At 34.2% G+C, this 19,989-nt stretch overlaps 2 protein-coding genes across 2 annotated transcripts in view; one reads left to right on the top strand and one right to left on the bottom strand.

The window, feature by feature from the left end:
• The window catches only part of LOC123684101 (dopamine D2-like receptor), a 361,837-nt gene that overhangs the window by 277,080 nt on the left and 64,768 nt on the right, over positions 1-19,989 (top strand). The gene's annotated exons all lie outside the window — the stretch shown is intronic.
• Positions 10,932-12,333, bottom strand: LOC123684103. Its single transcript, XM_045623231.1, has 2 exons — positions 11,130-12,333; positions 10,932-11,067 (listed from the first exon to the last, which is right to left on the bottom strand). Coding segments are annotated over exons 1-2 (1,197 nt in total). The 5' UTR covers positions 12,326-12,333; the 3' UTR covers positions 10,932-11,066.

The following is a 19,989-nucleotide window of genomic DNA, read 5'->3' as shown; positions in this document are numbered from 1 at the left end:
TTACCTTAGATTGAATCGAACCCTTCTCCAACTGTTTAAAAGCTACCCAGGGTCGATAATAGTGAGCGACTTAAGTAATTGCGACCTTATAAAACCTATCGCAATTGGCGCCCGAGCTAATATAGAAAGGAACTAGTAAACAATCAACAATCCGAAGAAAGTCGCCGTAGCACAACTCATCAATGAATCCAAGTCGGCTTGTATTAGTGAACAATCCCCGAATAGCTTCAGGTCATCGGCAAAGAGTAGAAACGAACAATATGAGAAAACCTTATATACATCATTAACAAACGATAAAAACAACAGAGGAGATAGAAGAACCCTGAGGCAACCCAGATATTGCTTCAAACTCTCCAGAACAAACATCGAATATCTTCACCCTTAATTTGTTACCCCTAATTCGGTCAACCAACCAACTCAATAACAGCCCTCTCAGCCCGGGTGATTCGATTTTCAATTTGAAGATCCAATGGGCCACTCTATCGTAGTCCTTAGAAAAGTCGGTATAAACGGAGTCCACTTGGTGCCCTCTCTCAAGCGCCCTACCCAACCCATCAACATAAACCAGATAAAGATAAGTGGTGGTAGATCTCTTTGAAACGAAACCATGCTGTTCATTGATTATAATTTGCTTGAATATTAGAGTTAACTTAGATGTAACTATAGAGTCCAATACTTTGGGCAAATATGAAATTTTACAAATGGGTCTGTAGTTTTCTATATCACTGCTATCCTCGGACTTAAAAACTGGTATAACATAGCTGTGTTTCCAATACGAGGGGTACGCCCCCGATTCTTAAGACAATCTGAACAAGGACCAAATGGGAAACAAAAGTGAATCACTACAATTTTTCAAGAATAGAGCGGATTAATTGTCAGGACCGGAATCGGTTCGATTCGAGAGTGCCATCAATTGACTCCGAACGTCCTCTAAGGAACAAGGGCAATCTAGAACGTCCACTGTATTGTTCGCGACAAAAGAAATATTCCTGGCTGGTGAATTTATATAAATATCAGAGAAATTCAACCGAAATAACTCCGCAATATCCCCATCAGAATCAGCAACAACACCATTTAAATACATAGAAGATGGAAAGCCTTTTTCAGTTTTTCGATCATTGACGAACTTCCAGAAAAACTTAGGATCAGAGTTGATAGATTGTTGTACTGTATTGAGATATTCGGTATAACAAGATTCTGATAAGGTTCTACATTTATCTCTTGAAAGAGAAAAAATTTGATAATCTTCTTCTCTGCCAAACTTCTTGTACGTTTTGTGTGCTACTTTTTTTCTGAATATTGCTTTCAGCTCTAGTGAAAACCAGCAAGGGAATGAATAAGATCTGGACACCTTTTTAGGGACATGCAGGTCAATACGTTCCATAATAATCTCGTATAATTTTTCAGCAAACAAATCAACATCCACAATATTAAAGAAAACATCATCCCAGTGAATAGTACTGAAAAAGTTGTTTAATGATTCATAGTCTGCGTTCTTGTAATCAAAAAATGTAAACAACGGCTGACTTAAATTTAAGCGGTTGTGGGTTAAAATTTCAAAATATAACGCTGGATGGTGTTTATCACAAGGGACTAAATGTTCGATGGCTGGTTCCACCTTGATGGATTCCAATGATGTACAAATCAAATCGAGCAAAACGTTATTAACATTGAATACTTCGTTGACCTGTCGCAAATTTAAGAACGAAAAGAAATTCCACAAAAACATATGTTTACTTGACAAACAAACAGATTCATATTTCGATTCTGAATTGTCCCAAATCATGCCCGGCAGATTGAAGTCGCCACAACACAACACGTCAAGCGCGTTATATTTATCCATGAAGTTTTCAATATCTTCCCCAAATCTTTCATACGAAGCTAAATCACTACCTGGAGGAAAATAGACAACTGATATCAATAATGACAAACTACCTTGATTAACTTTAACAATTATATGCTCCAAATCATCAAATTCATGAAGTAAGATTCGGGAAGCTGCCCTTTTATGAACCAAAACCCCACCCCCTTTTTTCTTTTTATCGCTGGTGAATGAATCCCTATCCTTACGATATACTGAATATCTATCATCGAATAATTCAGAATTGGCAATATCAGATGATAACCAAGTTTCTGTCAATAAAATAATATCGAAATTATACGAAGATAATGATTTGTAGAAATTATTAGTTTCAGTTCTAAGACCCCTAACATTTTGATAATAACATGAAATTTCATTACCTAACCTCTCGCATGTAATCTCCAACTTGGAATTTTTTTTCTTTATTCTTGGTGAACTTTTGGGAGCTTACATGTAAACAGTCTTACTGTCGTAAGTCTCCTTTTTCCAGATAAAATTATAGGATATATTATTGTTAAGTTTTGATCAAGGTTCGTAGAACTCAGCGCCACCATTGTCCAAAGATTCACCCCTGAAGTTGGTTATAGATAATTCCGCGCACTTTATGAGTGCGCTGTGCGCAGTCGTCCTTATAATGACGGCTGGCTATAATGATAATTTAACTATGTCCGTTTTATCTGTAGCACTTCTATGTTCTTGACCCTTTTCGATGGTTCGACAAAAGGGTCGAGGTGGGGTAAGAGATCGAACCGCCACTTCAATTAATTCGAGTTCAAGTCAGTTCAGTAGATTCTACACACAGTCTAGTAAGTACAAGTCAAGTACAGTTAAGTATAGTTCGTCGTTGCTCTCGTCCCTTGAGACACAGTGTTCAGCTTGCACATTTCAAGTTAGTTAAATATTGGCCTAGTCGCCACGTGGTTAAAAAAGACCCTTCAGTCGGTCATCGTTAGTACCCTAGTCGGTAAATTGTAATTGGATAAGTGCGTGGAACTGATTCATAGTTTTCGATAACTAGTTAAGCTAATCTTGTAAAGTGTACATTGTGTAATTGTCTATATAAACCTACTTCAATAAATAGTGTGGAAAATTTCATGGTCCTTCGAACTTCAACAAACCAGCACCTAACAGTCCAATTTATGTATGGATGTTCTCATCTAATAGCTACAATTATATATATAATTTTTTTTGATTGTTCGGTTACTTTGTTTTGTATATTATCTGCAAATAAAGTTTATTATTATTATTATTATTATTAGCATTAATACTATCACTTGGTAAATTTCTTTTATGATTGGAAACTCCGAAATGGACGAACGGTAATTCCCTCCTGCCACATATTCGCGTCCAGGAGTTCCTCCGAAGGGACCATTTTACTGCCAAATTTAAACGATTTTCTTCTGCTTTTGTACTACAGGTCGAAACACAAGAACTCCTTATCTGGCCATTTTTCTTTGCCATAAGCCAAAACACTTGACTCGGTAGTAGCATCAGATAGTCCACCAATCCAGATCCAATATCTTCCTTCTGGGGCAGCTTGTAGAAGAGGGTTGGTTGTTCCCTTACCCTTGATTAATTCATTCTTAGAATTTACAAATGCATGCGAAGCATTAATTGGGGTCGGAATATTCTGAGTATCGACTGGCTTCTCAGCTAAACCCTGCCCAATTTTTCGAAATTTGGACTTGTTAGCTTGTTCAGTCCTTTTGTTGTTCCATGTACTCGATATAGCCCCCTCAGTTAGATCAGCGGTCTTCGTCCTACCTTTTGTTGAAACGCCCATAGCTTTCTGAGTGGTAGCAGTGCTCTCAAGACTGACAACCGCCGCAGTTGTACCGACGGGCGGATTGATTGAAGTAAACAATCTTACGAGATCAACATAACTTTCCTTTAATACTTCGACATTTTTCCTCAAAATATTCATATGGGATTCTAATTCTCCGACTATGGTGTTTATCAACACGGTGATCATCTTGTCCAAGTTAGCATCCATACTTGCATTATTGACTGCTGCCAACCTATCCCCTATCTAATATCTTCATCATAGAACTGGCCGAGACAGGTCTCACAGGTTAGTGAAGCAAACTATGTAAAAACAAGGAATCATCAACATGGGTACAATCCCATAATTCAGGAACATGAGCAACAAAGTGTAAAATAAAAGAATTAGATCGTAAAATATATCGAGCAGGCAAATCAAATTATTCACAACAACTAATCATCAATTCAAAGAAAGGAGTCAGCGACATCAATATGAACGTGTGTGAAACAATAATGTGCGCTTAGAGTTTTCTGTTTTCAACAAGTTACAAAGAACAACAATTATAAAAAAAATTATACAATTACCATCCCAAATAAGATAAAAATCAACCAATTACAGGTCTCAAACCAAATTTGCATACATAATACCATAGTATAAGGAATGGATAGTAAGCCAACCGCCGCACATCAATTTTAACCATCTACGCGGCCAAAATTGGATATTAAAAACTAACGATGAACATTTAAAACAAATTATCGTCGATTAGAAAACATTCCAGGTAATCCTAAATCACTCATAAGAACCACCCCAGGTATATCCTGAGCGTGCACAGATAGTTGGAACTTGACCATCAACCAGTGCGATCTTCTTCGAGATCACAGAGTATGAAACAACAACAAATTTGAACATAAATATTTCTTTACCAGTGTCAGTTTTTGAAGTGAAAGTGATGGATTTCGATAACCCAGGTAATATTCTTCATTTCTAATATAATTTACTTAGCCTCAGTACAAAATTAGTATATTTACGTAGTATAAAACAAAGAGTGTTTTCTTAAACAAATTTTGAAGTAACTTTAAGTTTCAAAAGTCAATTTGTTGAACCCCGTGACTATTCTTCTTTTATCATGAAGTACAAGGTTTCCGATACAAATTCGAATCAAAATTCGCCATCTATTTAGGAACAACCTGTAACTTTTTTCTCTTGCATATTAGGGTAGTATAGTATAGTGAAGGGAAAAGAAATAGCTGAAAATTCAAGACGAAAAACAGTTTTTTGTGACTAACTCAGAAAATATCCACTTTAGGGCAAGGGTGTGATGCATACACTCACATTATTTTTTAACGTAGATTCAATATCTGCCATAAAAAAATGGGGTTCTAATTTGAAAAAATTGATTTTTCACGATTTTGTCATCCCTAACTTTGAAAGCGATTTTTTCACCCCCTGTATCATGAATCGCGATTTCTATTTTTAAAGTAGATACATCAATCTTACATCTTGGAAAATCCCAAAAATGAAAATTTTCCATCCAAAAACCTCGAAGTTATTCTTGTTTCAGCGGAGCTCTATTTTCGATTTTTTTTTTCGAATTTTCCCGCTCAGAGAGAATTTTCCAACCAAAACTGAAAAATTTTACATCAAAATAACTTGAAATTTTCTAAGGAATCTATTTATGCAATAAAAAAATGGTGTTCTAATTTGAAAAACGGAAGTTGACGTCATTTCCGGAAAAACCGGAGGTGCGCATGCCTTAAAAATATTTTAGATTTCATCAGCATCGTGAAATACTTATAAGTGCTGAATTTCATGAAAATACGTTCAGTAGTTTCTCGTATAAATATGGGTGAGGTTCCACGTGAAAGACCCTGTATGTGTATTAAATTTTATAACAATCTACCCAAAAATGTACTAGACATAGTTGATATTAGGAAATTCAAGAAAAATCTCACAGACTTGATTATAAATATGGAACCTTATTCTATTTCAGAATTTTTGAATTGTTGTGATATAGATTCTAGGATGTAGTTTGATTTTTTTTCTGTTATTGACGGTTTTCCATTTCTTTGTATGTTTTTGTACAGGATTCAGGGAAGGAAGCTATTGTTATTGTTATTGTTAAACAGATGACGCGCGACAAGCCGTTCAATTAATTTTTCACTTGATTTATTGGAAAGGAAATTAAACGGCGAACTTAAATGAATAATCAGATGAACGGAAATTGAAATTAGACTGAAATTATGGAATTTTAATTTGAACAATTCCCGGGTTTCGGCACCAATAAATGATCGCAAATTATTGCAACCAATTTCAGATGACGATAACTATTATATATTATATTATATTATTAAGAGATTAAGCAAGAATATGTGTGCATTTACCTCGTGAGTTGAGAGAGATGGTGTCTATGAATTCACCCCCTAATCCGGTGGCAGAAGATGGTTATGTGGATAGGTGAAAGGGATGATTAACCTCTTCTGCACCGGCTTCGTGGTTATCACTTAATTCGAGTATCACACAATTCACTCGAAATTGCTCAATCAGTTTTCAACAGAAGAACAGGAATTGAAAATGTATAAAGATGATAGATGATTAGATGAATTTCAAGTAAGCAATAAACTTAACCCTTCGTTAGGCGCGCGGTATTTCCTAACGCGTTTAGGCGCGTGGATTACAAACGTAATCCAAAATGATTTGTCATTAAATCACATACTCAGACAATAATCATTGGCTAAATTGGTTATTCAGTTTTGTTGATGTATCTGCTTCAATGATGAAAAAAATTTTTTATAAAAATTTTCAAGAATCTCACTGTTTGAGTAAGAAAGCAAAAGAATCACGTTTTCCATAGTTTTATCCACGTCTTGTACATTTTGGACAACAAACAAAAAACAATTATGAATAGCTAAAAAAAACAAATATTCTGAAAAAAGACAAACCAAATATGAAAAATACAATTTGTTACATTCGATAGAAATTATCATATTCATGGAAAATTCACACAATTATGGTGATTTCTTCAACCATCTAAACATTCAGTGCAAATATCTACTGCATGTTGCTTGCAAGCGTTTTTTTTGCATTTCACGCACACTTTCCTTTTTGACTTGTTACGGCTTCTAGGACATATATTACATCGTCTTATAGGATTTTCTTGCCTTGGTAGATCAGGTGGCGGGGGTAATGTCGCTTCGAGTCCAAGGAGGGAACGCGCTCGTCTTCTGAGTTCCATGGGTAAGCAGGTCATATTCGACCTGGCCTCTATTTGTGGCTTGATGAGTTCCCAAGCAAATTTTTCAATGAAATCACTCCTTACTTTTTTTTCCGTAGGATGGTTCGCTTTGTAAATGCAGACGGAATTTATTCCAGCTATACGTTCAGCAGATTGTAAAAAACAACCATTGCAATTTTTCGCAACGTTGTATTTTTGGCATAGTTGGTCCACTAAGTCGACGCCAATTTTGGTGTGGTTATAAAATGTCACTATTTCTGGTTTTCTTTTATCTTCCGTTTCCAGATCGATCGCATCATCATGGTTCATTGAAGATACTAAAATAACGGATTTATTTTTAGGGTCAGACATAATATATTCCTGAAACATCAATAATCATGAGATAATGATATAAGAATACATATGCATTCGATAATGTTCGTAATAATGCAAAAAAAAACTATACTTACCAAATTTATGACAACACGAGTACTTCGAGCAAACGTAACGCAGTTAGGCGCGCGGATTACAATGGTAATCCAGTCGTGTTTAGACGCTCCTAAATTCCAGCAAAAATATTTCCCACCGCTTACTGAATACTGAATCGCTAGAAAGAGATGTAATTGACAGCTACTGAGGTCCGCGCTTACATAACCAATGAAATTAGGAAAATATCGGCGTTGGAATAGTGGTGGATTACAATCGTAATCCACGCGCCTAACGAAGGGTTAAGTTTGATAAATTTCAGAATAGATAAGCACAGTCCGACACTTGAGAAAAATTATTAATTATGCCGATGTTTGTTTACCGACCGGGTTAATTCCGCGACCGCAGGTGGCGCCAACAAACTACAAATTTTTCAGGAACAATTCTACAGAGTACATTCACGACGTAACAATATTCATAAACATAAATATGTTTTTTTTTAATAATAAGTTTATATTATGCTATTGTTATTATAATTTTTTTTTCATTTATATACACAGGGTGAGTCTTTGACTTTTAAATTTTCATAATGCGCTAATTCACCCCTGGTAACCGGAACACTGAAGTTTTCGCAAGTATAAAATATACAATTTGAACCTTGGAAATAAGCTACTAAATTGGAAAAACCATCATAATCTCACTTTTAACATTCCATTTGTCGAACAAAGTAGTATTTATAATACAAGAAATGAGTTAACCCAATTTCATTGACGATAAAGATTAAATAATTTTTTCGGCAACCGTCCGGGAAGTGCTCACTTCCCGGACGCTTTTTCTCTGAGAAAGTAGCATTTCCCGGCCTAGTCCGGAAAGTACGTACTTCCCGGACTAGGCCGGAAAAGAATCATAGAATCCATAGCAACCGAGATAACGGCTGACAGTTCATGTGAAATTAGTTGTCAAAAATTTGCATGTTTTTTTATTTCAATCGTAATAAAATATGGAAAGCAGCAGCGATAGTGTTATTCTACATGGTTGCCGAAAAAATATTGTACGCAACACGCCCGAAAATGGTTTTTTTGGACTCACAGACTTCCAGGACTCGCTTACGCTCGTCCTGGAATTTTGTGTATTCGTCCAAAAAAACCCTATTTTCCGGACTTGTTACGTAAATCACTATTCTCTTGATTTTCTATTTCATTTTCGATAATCATAACGAATTGAGCTCGCTACCACCCATATTAGCTTAGCTCTGATATTCATAATTCATATCCATTCATTTATTTATTATATCGCATTTATAATATATCGTTGTTTATTTCATTTCGTACAGGAATTGCCATTTAACCTCACATTCTCAAATAAATAATATTCATCTATGAAAGTTCTAACACAGACTAGTAGTCTGTGGTTTTAAGTTTGAACCTCAAATTTCGAGTGTTGCAAATTTAAACACAGCAGTTCGATTAATCTATGTTCTAACCTAAAATATTCATTTACAGTTTACACTGTTATTGTTATTATGATATTTGATATTATATTTGCATGAAATGAAAATCATCGAAGATTTGAAGAAACCCAACAGAATATTGAAGTTCTATACATATTTTCAAGAAATTCAAAAACAATTTCCAAAATAAATGTGTGAATACAAAATAAATGAGTGCGCATCTGCATTCTGATAGAAAGTAATTACTTTATGGAATGAAGTATTTGATTTGTTCCAACAATCTCACAAAAATAAAAATAATGATCTGCATCAATATTTTTGAAGCCATCAGTGTGAAAATATGGAAATGAAATTTTATGGCTCTGTAATCAATGGAAAATGTTAGACTCCATTTGTAATCAAATTTGTTCTATAATATCTACCTACATTATACCAACTCTACTACTTGATTCATCTTGATTTTGCCATTGAAAATAAATGAGAATTATTCAATATAAATATCCACAATTGAATATCCTGTTTCTTTCAACTCACCTATTTGTTTTCATATTGAAACAATTATGGCACTCTTGGAAGTATGTCAATCATATGCTCTAGGATGAATTTATGGAATAGCAAAAAAATAAAAGTATTTAATCTCAATCACATGTTTCGATGTGAGTTTAAATGACCAGAAAAAGAATACAGTATTGTTCGATAGCAGCAGTCTTTAGTGGGATATTGATTGTTGTCATTATAATGGGACAATTTTGTGAAAATTTTTCAAACATGGGCTCTATGGGAAATCTGGACTTTTCAAAATAGAATGTTGATTTTAATGAAGTATCTTCTCATTATAAGAGCTGTGTCAAAGCTCAGTAATTTGTAATCAAATAGAAGAGTTGAGGTGAGCTTATTCAAATAACTTCATTTTCAAACTAAGTTGGCTAGTAATTCAATTCTAAAATCTGAGACATGACATCATAGTAAATATTCATTTCTGTGGTTTTTTTCTACAACAGAACAGTGTTGCATTTAGCCAAAGTACCCAATTTTTCGAATTTCACAGATAATTTTTTTTTAAGATCAAGTTACTAGAAAACGGTGCTTTGTAGGAGAAAATATGAAGAATACTTTTTTTTTTTAAATTAGCCAAATATTGTTCAATGATAGATAGATAGATAGATAGATAATGCTTCTTTATTTCAAATAAACAAATACAATGTTATACAAAGAAAAAATTTAAGTGAAATGACGTCATACATTTACAGGCCCTTATACCGCCCCTTCGAAATATTCTGCCAGACTATATGGCTCTAACATTACTAATAAATTCTTTATTCTATTCCTGAATAGTTTGTAATCTGTTATACATTTAATTTGATTAGGCAACTTATTGAAAGCTCTTATACTCATGTAAGATGGACATTTCTCTGTTAATGTTAACCTATGTGCAGGAAAGTTTATGTCTAAAGATCTTGTGTTATATAAATTTAAACTCTCTTCTGTAAAATTGTGCCTATTTTTGTGCAGAAACAACAAACATTCGAACAAATATAGACCAAAGACTGTGAAAATATTCTTATCTCTAAATTTTCCCCTACAAGATTCCCTAAAATTTAACTTAAAAACTATGCGGAAAGCCCTTTTTTGTATCAAAAATATTTTATTTAAATTTTCATTATTTCCCCAAAATATTATTCCATAATTGTAATTTGCTTCAAAATTCCCAAAATAAACTATTTTTAAAGTTCTTTCATTCATGTATCTAGTGATGGATCTCAATGCAAAACATATTCTACTTAATTTAATTGACAGGATCTCAGTGTGTTGACGCCAATTAAGAAATTGATCAATGTGTACTCCCAGAAATTTTACACAATCTGATAGCTGAAAACTGTACCCTAGCCAACTTATAATATTTGATTTTTCTTTTTGTGATCTGCTTGTATCAAATAGAATAGCTTTTGATTTATTTTCATTCAATATTAATTTATTTTGGTCAAACCATGCTTTGGACTTAAGAAATAATTGACCAGCTTTCCTTGTTAGTTCTTCGAAATTTACATCACTTACTAATAAACTGGTATCATCAACATAATTAACAACAAATTCTTGGATTTTTAACAATAATACTCCTAGATCATTAAGATATATAATGAACAAAATACCTCCGAGTGTACTTCCTTGGTCAATTCCTGTGGAGCGAGTTAATATTTTAGACTTGGCAGTTACATTATTTTTTGTGATAGTTACTCTCTGTTTCCTGTTTGTTAAAAATGATTTCAACCATTTGTTTGCATTTCCTCTTACACCATAACATTCAAGTTTTTGTAAGAGATATATTGTATCTATTGAGTCGTATGCTTTGGACAAATCTAAAAATATACCCAATGCCATTTTATTATGCTCAAGCTGTTGTATTATGTACTGCACAAACCAAAAAATTGCTGTTCGAGTTGAGCGTCCTTGAAGGTAACCATGCTGGGCGTCGGTAAATAGCTCATTCTCAACAAAAAAATTCATCAGCCTCAATGACATCAACATTTCAAAAATTCTTGAAAATCCTGGTAGTAAACTTATGGGTCTGTAGTTGTTTATATCTTCTGGTTTTCCATTCTTAAATAATGGTTTTATTGATGCGAGTTTCAGTGATTCGGGAAAGATGCCATATTTGAAGGAGTTGTTGACGATGACAGACAATATTTCACTGACAGCTGGTAATGCTAACTTAATTATAATTATGGGAATTTCGTCTTCTCCGCTGCTAAATTTGTTTTTTATTGACTTGCCTAGGTTTTCAATTTCTGTAGATGTTGTAGGTTTTAGATAAAAGGATTTATTAATGGTTTCCATATGTGAAAAATCTGCATTTGTTATGGGTAAATTATTCATTAGGTTGGTGACTATGTTGTTGAAATGCTCATTAAATTTATCACTAACCTCCTCTGGTGTTCCTTCTACTTGACAATCCTTCACTTCTCTAACGAAACCTGTGATTTCCTTACATATTTGCCACATAGTTTTACTTTTGTTGTCCGACTTGTTTACTCTATTTTCATAAATCCTTTTTTTTTCTTCAGCTAATGCATCATCATATTCCTTTTTTGTCTTCCTGTATTCCTCTGTGAATAAATAGCCTTGCTTATTCAACATGGAGAGAATATCCAGTCTAGCTTTTATAGCATCTATCTTGGGTGTTCTGTAGATGTTTTTATGTTTTTTTCCAACGTTTGGTTTTTTAGGGAAATTTTCATTGAATATATTTCCAAACATAGACACAAAAGTATCCCATTGCTGGTTTACATTGTTTTCATCAATCTCTTTCACAGGATTCCAATCCTGATCAAATAATTTTTTCAGAAATTCTTCCTTCTCTTTTTGTCCAAAAAATCTTCGATGAGAAATATTATTATTTTTATTGCTGTCCAGGTGGAAGGTTAATTTTTGTGCTTGGTGATCAGATAAATGTAAATCGAAGACAAGACTTTCCCATTTCATAATGTTTGTAAAGATGTTATCTATTGAAGAGCTTGATGTATTTGTAATTCTAGTAGGTTCATTAATAGTTGGATTGAGGTTGAATGATTCCATAAGGTTCATAAATTCCGATCTATCTTTGTTCATTTGCAACATTTCTATATTAAAATCGTTCAAATAACTTTTAAGAGTTGGGTTTTTCGAATTTCTGGTATTTTTATGTGATGTAATGTTCATAATGAAGAAACTGAAGAATGTGTAGGGAATCTTGTGTTCGGAGAAGATGTATTACATCAAGGAAAAGCTATATTCCAAAAATCATTTCCTTCAATAGAAACATTTACGAGATATAGCTGATGATCACATTTTCTTATCGATTTTCAACAGCCTGTATCTTTGTAACCGGGCCGAATCGGAAAAAAACTATAAAGGAAAAAAGTGTTTTTTTTGACCTCACAAATCTTCGGTTGAAATATATGTACAAGTCAAAGACTCACCCTGTATATATATTTTTTTTTGACAATACGATGAATTTCTATTTGTCTGTCGTTGACTTATGTCGAAGTTTCATTCCACCAACGTTTTCTTTTGGGGATGATTCCTTCATGTCACCAACGTTTTTTTTTGAGGGTGACTTCTTTTTTGTCAAAAATTGCCTTTTGTGTGTTGCCAAATGCGGTGTCAATATTTTTTTCACAAGTTTTCCTTCATTAATGGTCGATGGTCCAGGAGCCAAATTTACCGGTTTGGATCCAGTTTCCACTAGCGTTTGATTACTATTCCTAATTGTAGGAGTACCTGGTGCACTATTTACTCTATTTTGTTCCTCGGAACACTCCAAATCCTCTAAATCGTAGGCAACCTGCCCAACCACCCACTTATTTCCCTTTATATAAGATTTTTCCGTATACTTCTCCCTGGCCTCCAACAGGAATGATCTGAGCCTCCTATTCTCTTGACGCTGTTTCGGTGTTAAATCATTCGAAATCGACACCGTTGAACCTTTTAACTTTTCAAGTTAAATTTGGTTGAATTTTGTTTTTTTGGTATGTTACAAATTCTATCTTCAAAGGGCACTTTTGTGTTTTTCCTAAAGTATAGTAATCACTAACAGGAGCTATGCGCACAGCTCCCACAGCAGCGCTGGAGGTCATACTAGACTTGCCTCCCGTACACCTACATGTGAGGAAATGTAGCCTGCTCGAAGCAATAAGAATTTCCCTTGATGGAAAGCTCCTTCCTGGGAACTGGATTGGACATATTAGGATACTGAATCAACTAGATTGAAACCTCCTCGCAAAACCATCAGATATTACCACCTACGATTTTGAAACGACCTTTGAAACGGTTATAAATAACCGTCATAGTGCAATAAGTCTCATAAATCGTCTGGACAAAAAGTCATCCATATGGTTTAGAGATGGATCAAAAACAGAGAAGGGCACCGGCATTGGGATATATTGACCTAGACTGAGGATCCCTAAAGCCCTGGGAAGTGAGCCCTCGGTTCTACAGACCGAGATAATGGCTGTTTATGTATGCGCCCAGGAGTGTCTCAAAATGAACCTCAAGGGGGCGCATATCTACATCACCACGGTCAGCAAACCAGACTGAGATCCCTGGAATCATGCTGTCAGGGGTATCTGCTGACTTGGGAGTGCCGTAACACCATAAAGCAACTGGCCTGAGGAAATAAGTGAATAAATAAATAAATAAATAAATAAATAAACTCTATTGATCCATTAAGACAGTACAGTATAGGACAAGTCAAATACAAATGATTCAAAGAAAAGCAACAAAAAAGGAAGAGAAGAAATAGCAAATAATTAATAATTAGTGATTACAAGTCCATAACACTAACTCGAAATCACTCAAATATTCAGAAACTGAATAGTAACCCTTGCTAAATAGCAAACTTTTTATCGTATTTTTGAAACGGATATGTTTCAGATTTTTTATACTTATGGGTAGATGATTGTATATTCGTATACTCTGGTATAAAGGCGAATGCTCAAACCTGGTTGTCCTATGTGCCGGCACAACGAGAACATCTCCATTCCTTGTTGGATATCGATGACAACTAGATAGTTTTGTAAAAGATTTTTCGTTGGATTTTACGTGAAGAACGCTCTTATATATATATATATATATATATATATATATATATAGAACGCTCCTATATATATATATATATATATATATATATATATATAAGAGCGTTCTTCACGTAAAATCCAACGAAAAATCTTTTACAAATATATATATATATATATATATATATATATATATAAGAGCGTTCTTCACGTAAAATCCAACGAAAAATCTTTTACAAATATATATATATATGTTATATATATATATATATATATATATATATATATATATATATATATATATATATATATATATATATATATATATATATATATATATATATATATATATATAAACATGCGACTGTCATGATTTTATTTGTTCTGAAATGAGACCGACAGGAATGTTGTGGAGGTATTCTGAAGATACATCTAATAATTCTTTTCTGACATACAAATACTCTATCCAAATCAGATGCACTACCCCATATGAAAATATTGTATGACATATGTGGGTAAGCAAGACAGTAGTATATGTCCTGGAGTGACCGGAGAGGAAATAAATTTTTTATCTTGTTCAAGGCGTAGTAGGCACTATTTAATTTTTTACAAACCATATCAATGTGTTCAGTCCAACGTAAATTTTTGTCAATCTGAATTCTAAGTAATTTAGTGTATTCTGTTGAAGTTATTGATTAATCATCATGATTTAAAACAATTCGATTAGTACCAATATTTTTGAGGCAAATATTGAAAAAACAGTATGCATTCATTTTTGCCTCAAAAATGAATGCAAACTGTTTTTTCAATATTTACTACCAAACCGATGATGGTGTTTTAGTATACATTAAAGACCACCTTGTATATAATTACAAGATAGTGGAGATTGGTGAAGTGAACGTTCTGGAGATCGATCTCGTACACCTAAATAAGAAATTCAAAATTACAGGTCACCCAATTCTTCTGAGAGCATGTTCAATAGTGAGCTCTATCATTATCTGGCCAATATAGGAAACCATTGTGAATCCAATATAGTGACAGGCGATATCAACATGAATCTGCTCTCGAGAAACTGTCCTAAAGCAACAGAGTACATTAACATTTTCAGTATGTATGGATATAAATCATTTATTAACAAAGTCACGCGACCCGAGAGCAGATCTTGCCTGGATCACTTTTTTGTCAACGGAAAACAGGGCTTCAACTATAATACTGTACAGGGCTTTATTTTAGATTATGAAATAACTGACCATTGCCCATCAATGCTTACAATTGAGCATGAAAAACCTAATACAACCATTCAGAATGAGGATAAATACCGAAGAACATTCACTAACTATGCAAAATTAAATTCAGATTTGCAGAGAGAAAACTGGACTCAAGTCTATTCAGGAAAAAACTGTAACAGTAAAACTGAGAACTTCACCAAGATTTTGCGAAAAAATATTGAAAAAAATACTGAAGAGGTCATAAAAAACCGCAGGAAAATGCCAAAGAATCCATGGATTACGAAAGCACTTCTTACATCCATAAATGAAAAGAATCGACTATACAAATTACTACTCAAGAATCCTAGCGACATTGAAGTAAAGGAGACATATGTAAAATACAAGAACAAACTTTTGAAGGTAATAGAATATTTAAAGCGAAAATACTTACAGAGGTGCATTGATAAGAGTGGAAGCGAACCTGCTGCTATGTGGAAACATGTGAAAAATTCGTATAAGGAACCTATGAAACAGAAGGACATAAAAAAAATTGAGTATAATGGGGAAATAATAATGAATAAAAAATTGATTGCATATAAGTTCGATGAATACTATGGTAGTTTGGGAGCTGAATACGCTGGTAGGATTAAACCAGAGAACTACGAAAGTCCAGTAAAAGTTCATATAAGAGACAGTATATACCTCATTCCTACTGATAAACATGAGGTTGAGATGATTATTGGAACACTCAAGAAGAATAAAGCTCCAGGTATTGACGGGATAAACTCGAATGTTCTCAAAGAAGTGAGACAGAATATTTCGACGCCTCTAGCACACATAATTAACGAATGTTTTTTAAGCGGATGTTTTCCAGATCCTTTCAAGATTGGTGTCATAAAATCTATTTATAAGGGTGGTAATAACTTGGAAATGTCTAATTATAGACCCATATCCTTGATATCAAATCTCTCGAAGGTAATGGAAAAAATTATGAAAGTAAGACTCCAGAAATTCATTGACAAACATCGTCTATTGTCAGAGCGACAGTATGGGTTCATGGAGGGAAAATCGACAGAGGATGCAATAAGGGAAATGACCACGTTCATCAATAACGGATTAGACAAAAAAAAACCTACTATGTCCATATTCCTTGATTTGTCGAAAGCATTCGATATGGTTGACCACGGAGTATTTCTTGGAAAAATGCATGACTATGGAATCAGGGGAGCGGCTCTGAGTTTGCTGAGGAGTTATCTGACAATGAGGAAGCAATGTGTGTCCGTTGATGGAGAGAAGAGTGAAGAACAGGAAGTAAAATACGGAGTCCCTCAGGGAACGGTCCTTGGACCATTGTTGTTTCTGCTCTATGTAAATGACCTCCTGAACATGAACATCTTGGGAAGTATCGTTAGTTTTGCTGATGACCTTTCGATTTCTTATGAAGCAGAATCTTGGGAACAACTTAAATTAAAAGCAGAAAAGGATTTACAGAGTATCTCAGATTGGTTGAGCTACAATAAGTTAACCCTCAATATGGAAAAATCTTGCTATCTACCATTTACATCCTATGAAAATGGTCTACCAAACATAGGGCCAATAAAAGCGAGAAATGGAACAACCATACTGGAGAGCAGAGATGGATTCGTCAAGTACCTTGGGATCACCGTAGATAGACATATGAGATGGGAGTATCACTGCGAACAACTAGCAAAGAAACTGCGAGGCTTATTACATAGATTCAAACGTCTCAAAAAGCAACTCAATCTGAAATATCTAAGGATGGTTTATTTTGGCTTGGTGCAGTCGCTGTTGACATATGGTATTTCGGGCTGGGGGGCAGCATATGATGTGCATATAGAAAAATTGAATATCGTTCAGAAATGTATACTGAAGATAATTTGCGGTCATAGAATGCTGTTTCCTAGTGACGAGATATACAGAGTCGCACATGTGCTGGATTTGAGGCAACTGTATTTCATGAAGATTGCAGCACTCATAAAAAGAAGAAAAATTGAACTTCGGCCAATCGATCATAACTACTCCACTAGACACAAACTCGACCAGTATAAAGAGAGTAAAACGACGAAAACGATAGGTCAGAGATCTTGCACATATTTAGCTCCCAAAATATATGGAACAATCCCAATTACGTTGAGAGCTTTGAGAAACTCTGTGAGATTCAAGAAGGAAGTGATTCGGTGGCTACTCGGTTTGAATAGAAAAACTATACATAACGTTATTAACAACAGAATATGACGAAAATAAAATATGAAAGATCTGTTTGCTATTCGTTTTCTGAAGTGACAAATTCCCTGAAGTCACATTTATTAATGTATTACTATTCATGTTAACATTCCCTAAAGTGACAAATATTGCCAAAGTTGACTTAAGTGCGTATGTTGTGCAGTTACACACGATGTATCCTGATTTATTTAAGTTTCAATGTATATGATGTCCATTTGGGCCAGAGAATTTTTTTATTTTTTGTTTCCATTTTGTAGTGGCTGTCTTTGAATAGTATTTCTGTTGTGAGACTAACAGGTGAGCTTCTTAGAAGTGAGCCTCTGTCTCTTTATTTCAGTTTATTTGTAAAATTTATTTGAAGTGTTCATTTTGTTTTTAAAGTCAAATAAACTTTATTATTATTATTATTATTTTTGTACGTACTTACATATAATGTCCAAAAAACCGTTGCTGCGACACCAGTCAACAAACATTCTAAGCACCGCCGAAATACCACCTACAAGCTCCTTAAAGCTCTGAGCTGCAATCGAGAAAGATGAGTCATCCGCAAATAGTGCAACCAAAAGTGCAATGATATGTTCAGGTAAATCGTTGATGAATAAAATAAATAATAGAGGTCCGAGGACAGAGCCCTGCGGAACCCCCATATCCAGTATGCAAGACTCCGATTCAGCACAGTCGACCCTCACCGACATTTTGCGCTCCGTTATATAACTCTTCAGCCACTCAAGGAATATACCTCTAAATCCCAGATTATAAAATTTGCTCAGCATAAAATCAAATCTCAATGAATCGAACGCCTTTGACAAATCAAAAAATATACCAGCCACATAATGCCCGTCATCTAACTTTTCGTAAACCGTCTGCACAAATTAATAAGCTGCAGTCTCGGTTGAATGACCAGGTCTGAAGCCATGTTGTGAACTTGTAATTACGTTGAACTTATTCAAAAAGGCAAGCATTCTGTCTAAAACTAATCTTTCGAATACCTTTGAGAAACAACTCAGAAGGGATATAGGGCGATAATTTGCAATATCAAGAGGATCTCCCTTCTTATGAATAGGCACAACTATGCTCCTTTACAAAATTTCCGGAAATCTGCCAGTAGTAACCGAGAGATTGACCAGGTAGGCGAAGTGCTCAGAAATAGAGTCACTAATAAATTTCATAGTTCTTGACGATATACAATCAATGCCTGTACTTTTTTTGTTTTTCAACATTTTGATAACATCACCTACTTCATATTTTGTAACAGGATAAAAAAAGAAATTTGAACATAGCATTTTTGAAGCTGTACATGAAACCGATAAAGTATTCCGAAAATATTCTGAGAGAATCTTAGAAGTGACTGTCGAAAAATATTCACCAAATGAGTCAGCTACAATAGCAGGGTTTGTACATAAATTTCCATTTAGAAGCAGATTTATTCTTTTATGATTTTTATTCGTTTTACCGATTTCCTCATTCACTAGGTTCCAAGTTGTTTTATTTTTTTGAAAAGAATTATTCATCATGTTAACGTAATATTTTTTTTTACTAGTTTCCAGTAATTGATTGTAATCTGCCTTAGCAGTTCTATACATTTTCAAGGATTCCACTGATCTGATATTAGAATGCAGCCAATATATATGTTTTGAACGAAGGCTAGCTTGTTTTATCTCTCGCGATAACCAAGGCTTAAAATCCTTTTTAGTGAAAATCCTCTTGAGAGGACAGCATTCGGTAAATGCTTCTTTAATGATGTTGATAAATGTGTCAAAGCAGAAATCTATATCAGAATTGACATAAACTTCTCCAAAGCTTGTATTTTTAATTAGAACATTGAGTTCATCTAAATTTTTTTGAGTAACCTGCCTAAAAAAGCGTATTTTATCCACAGAATCGCAAGAACTGATACTTTTCATTGAGTAGTAATAATCAAGGGAAACCACCTTATGATCAGCAAGATGAGCTTAAAAAAATTTAGATCTACATCTGTCAAAATATAATCTAACAAGGAAATTGATGTTTTACCAGAAATATCAGTAGATATTCGTGTTGGTTCGAATGATGTGATATTTAAATTGAAGCATTGTAGAAAGTCACTGAATCGAGATTTCGGTCTTGAGTCCATGCTGTTGAAATCTACATTCATATCTCCACACAAAAATAATGAGTTGGTTTGATCTGTACACTTTTGCACCACGCTGGTGAGTTTATCAAAAAATAAGTTGAAGTCACCCACGGGTGATCTGTAGACACTAATTACACCCACTTTCAAGTCTTCACCCGATAT

The sequence above is a fragment of the Harmonia axyridis genome, chromosome 7 (genome assembly GCF_914767665.1).
Source record: "Harmonia axyridis chromosome 7, icHarAxyr1.1, whole genome shotgun sequence".
In the NCBI taxonomy this organism is placed as follows: domain Eukaryota; kingdom Metazoa; phylum Arthropoda; class Insecta; order Coleoptera; family Coccinellidae; genus Harmonia; species Harmonia axyridis.
Note: the sequence above shows the minus strand (reverse complement) of the source record. Positions and strands in the feature narration are given on the sequence as shown.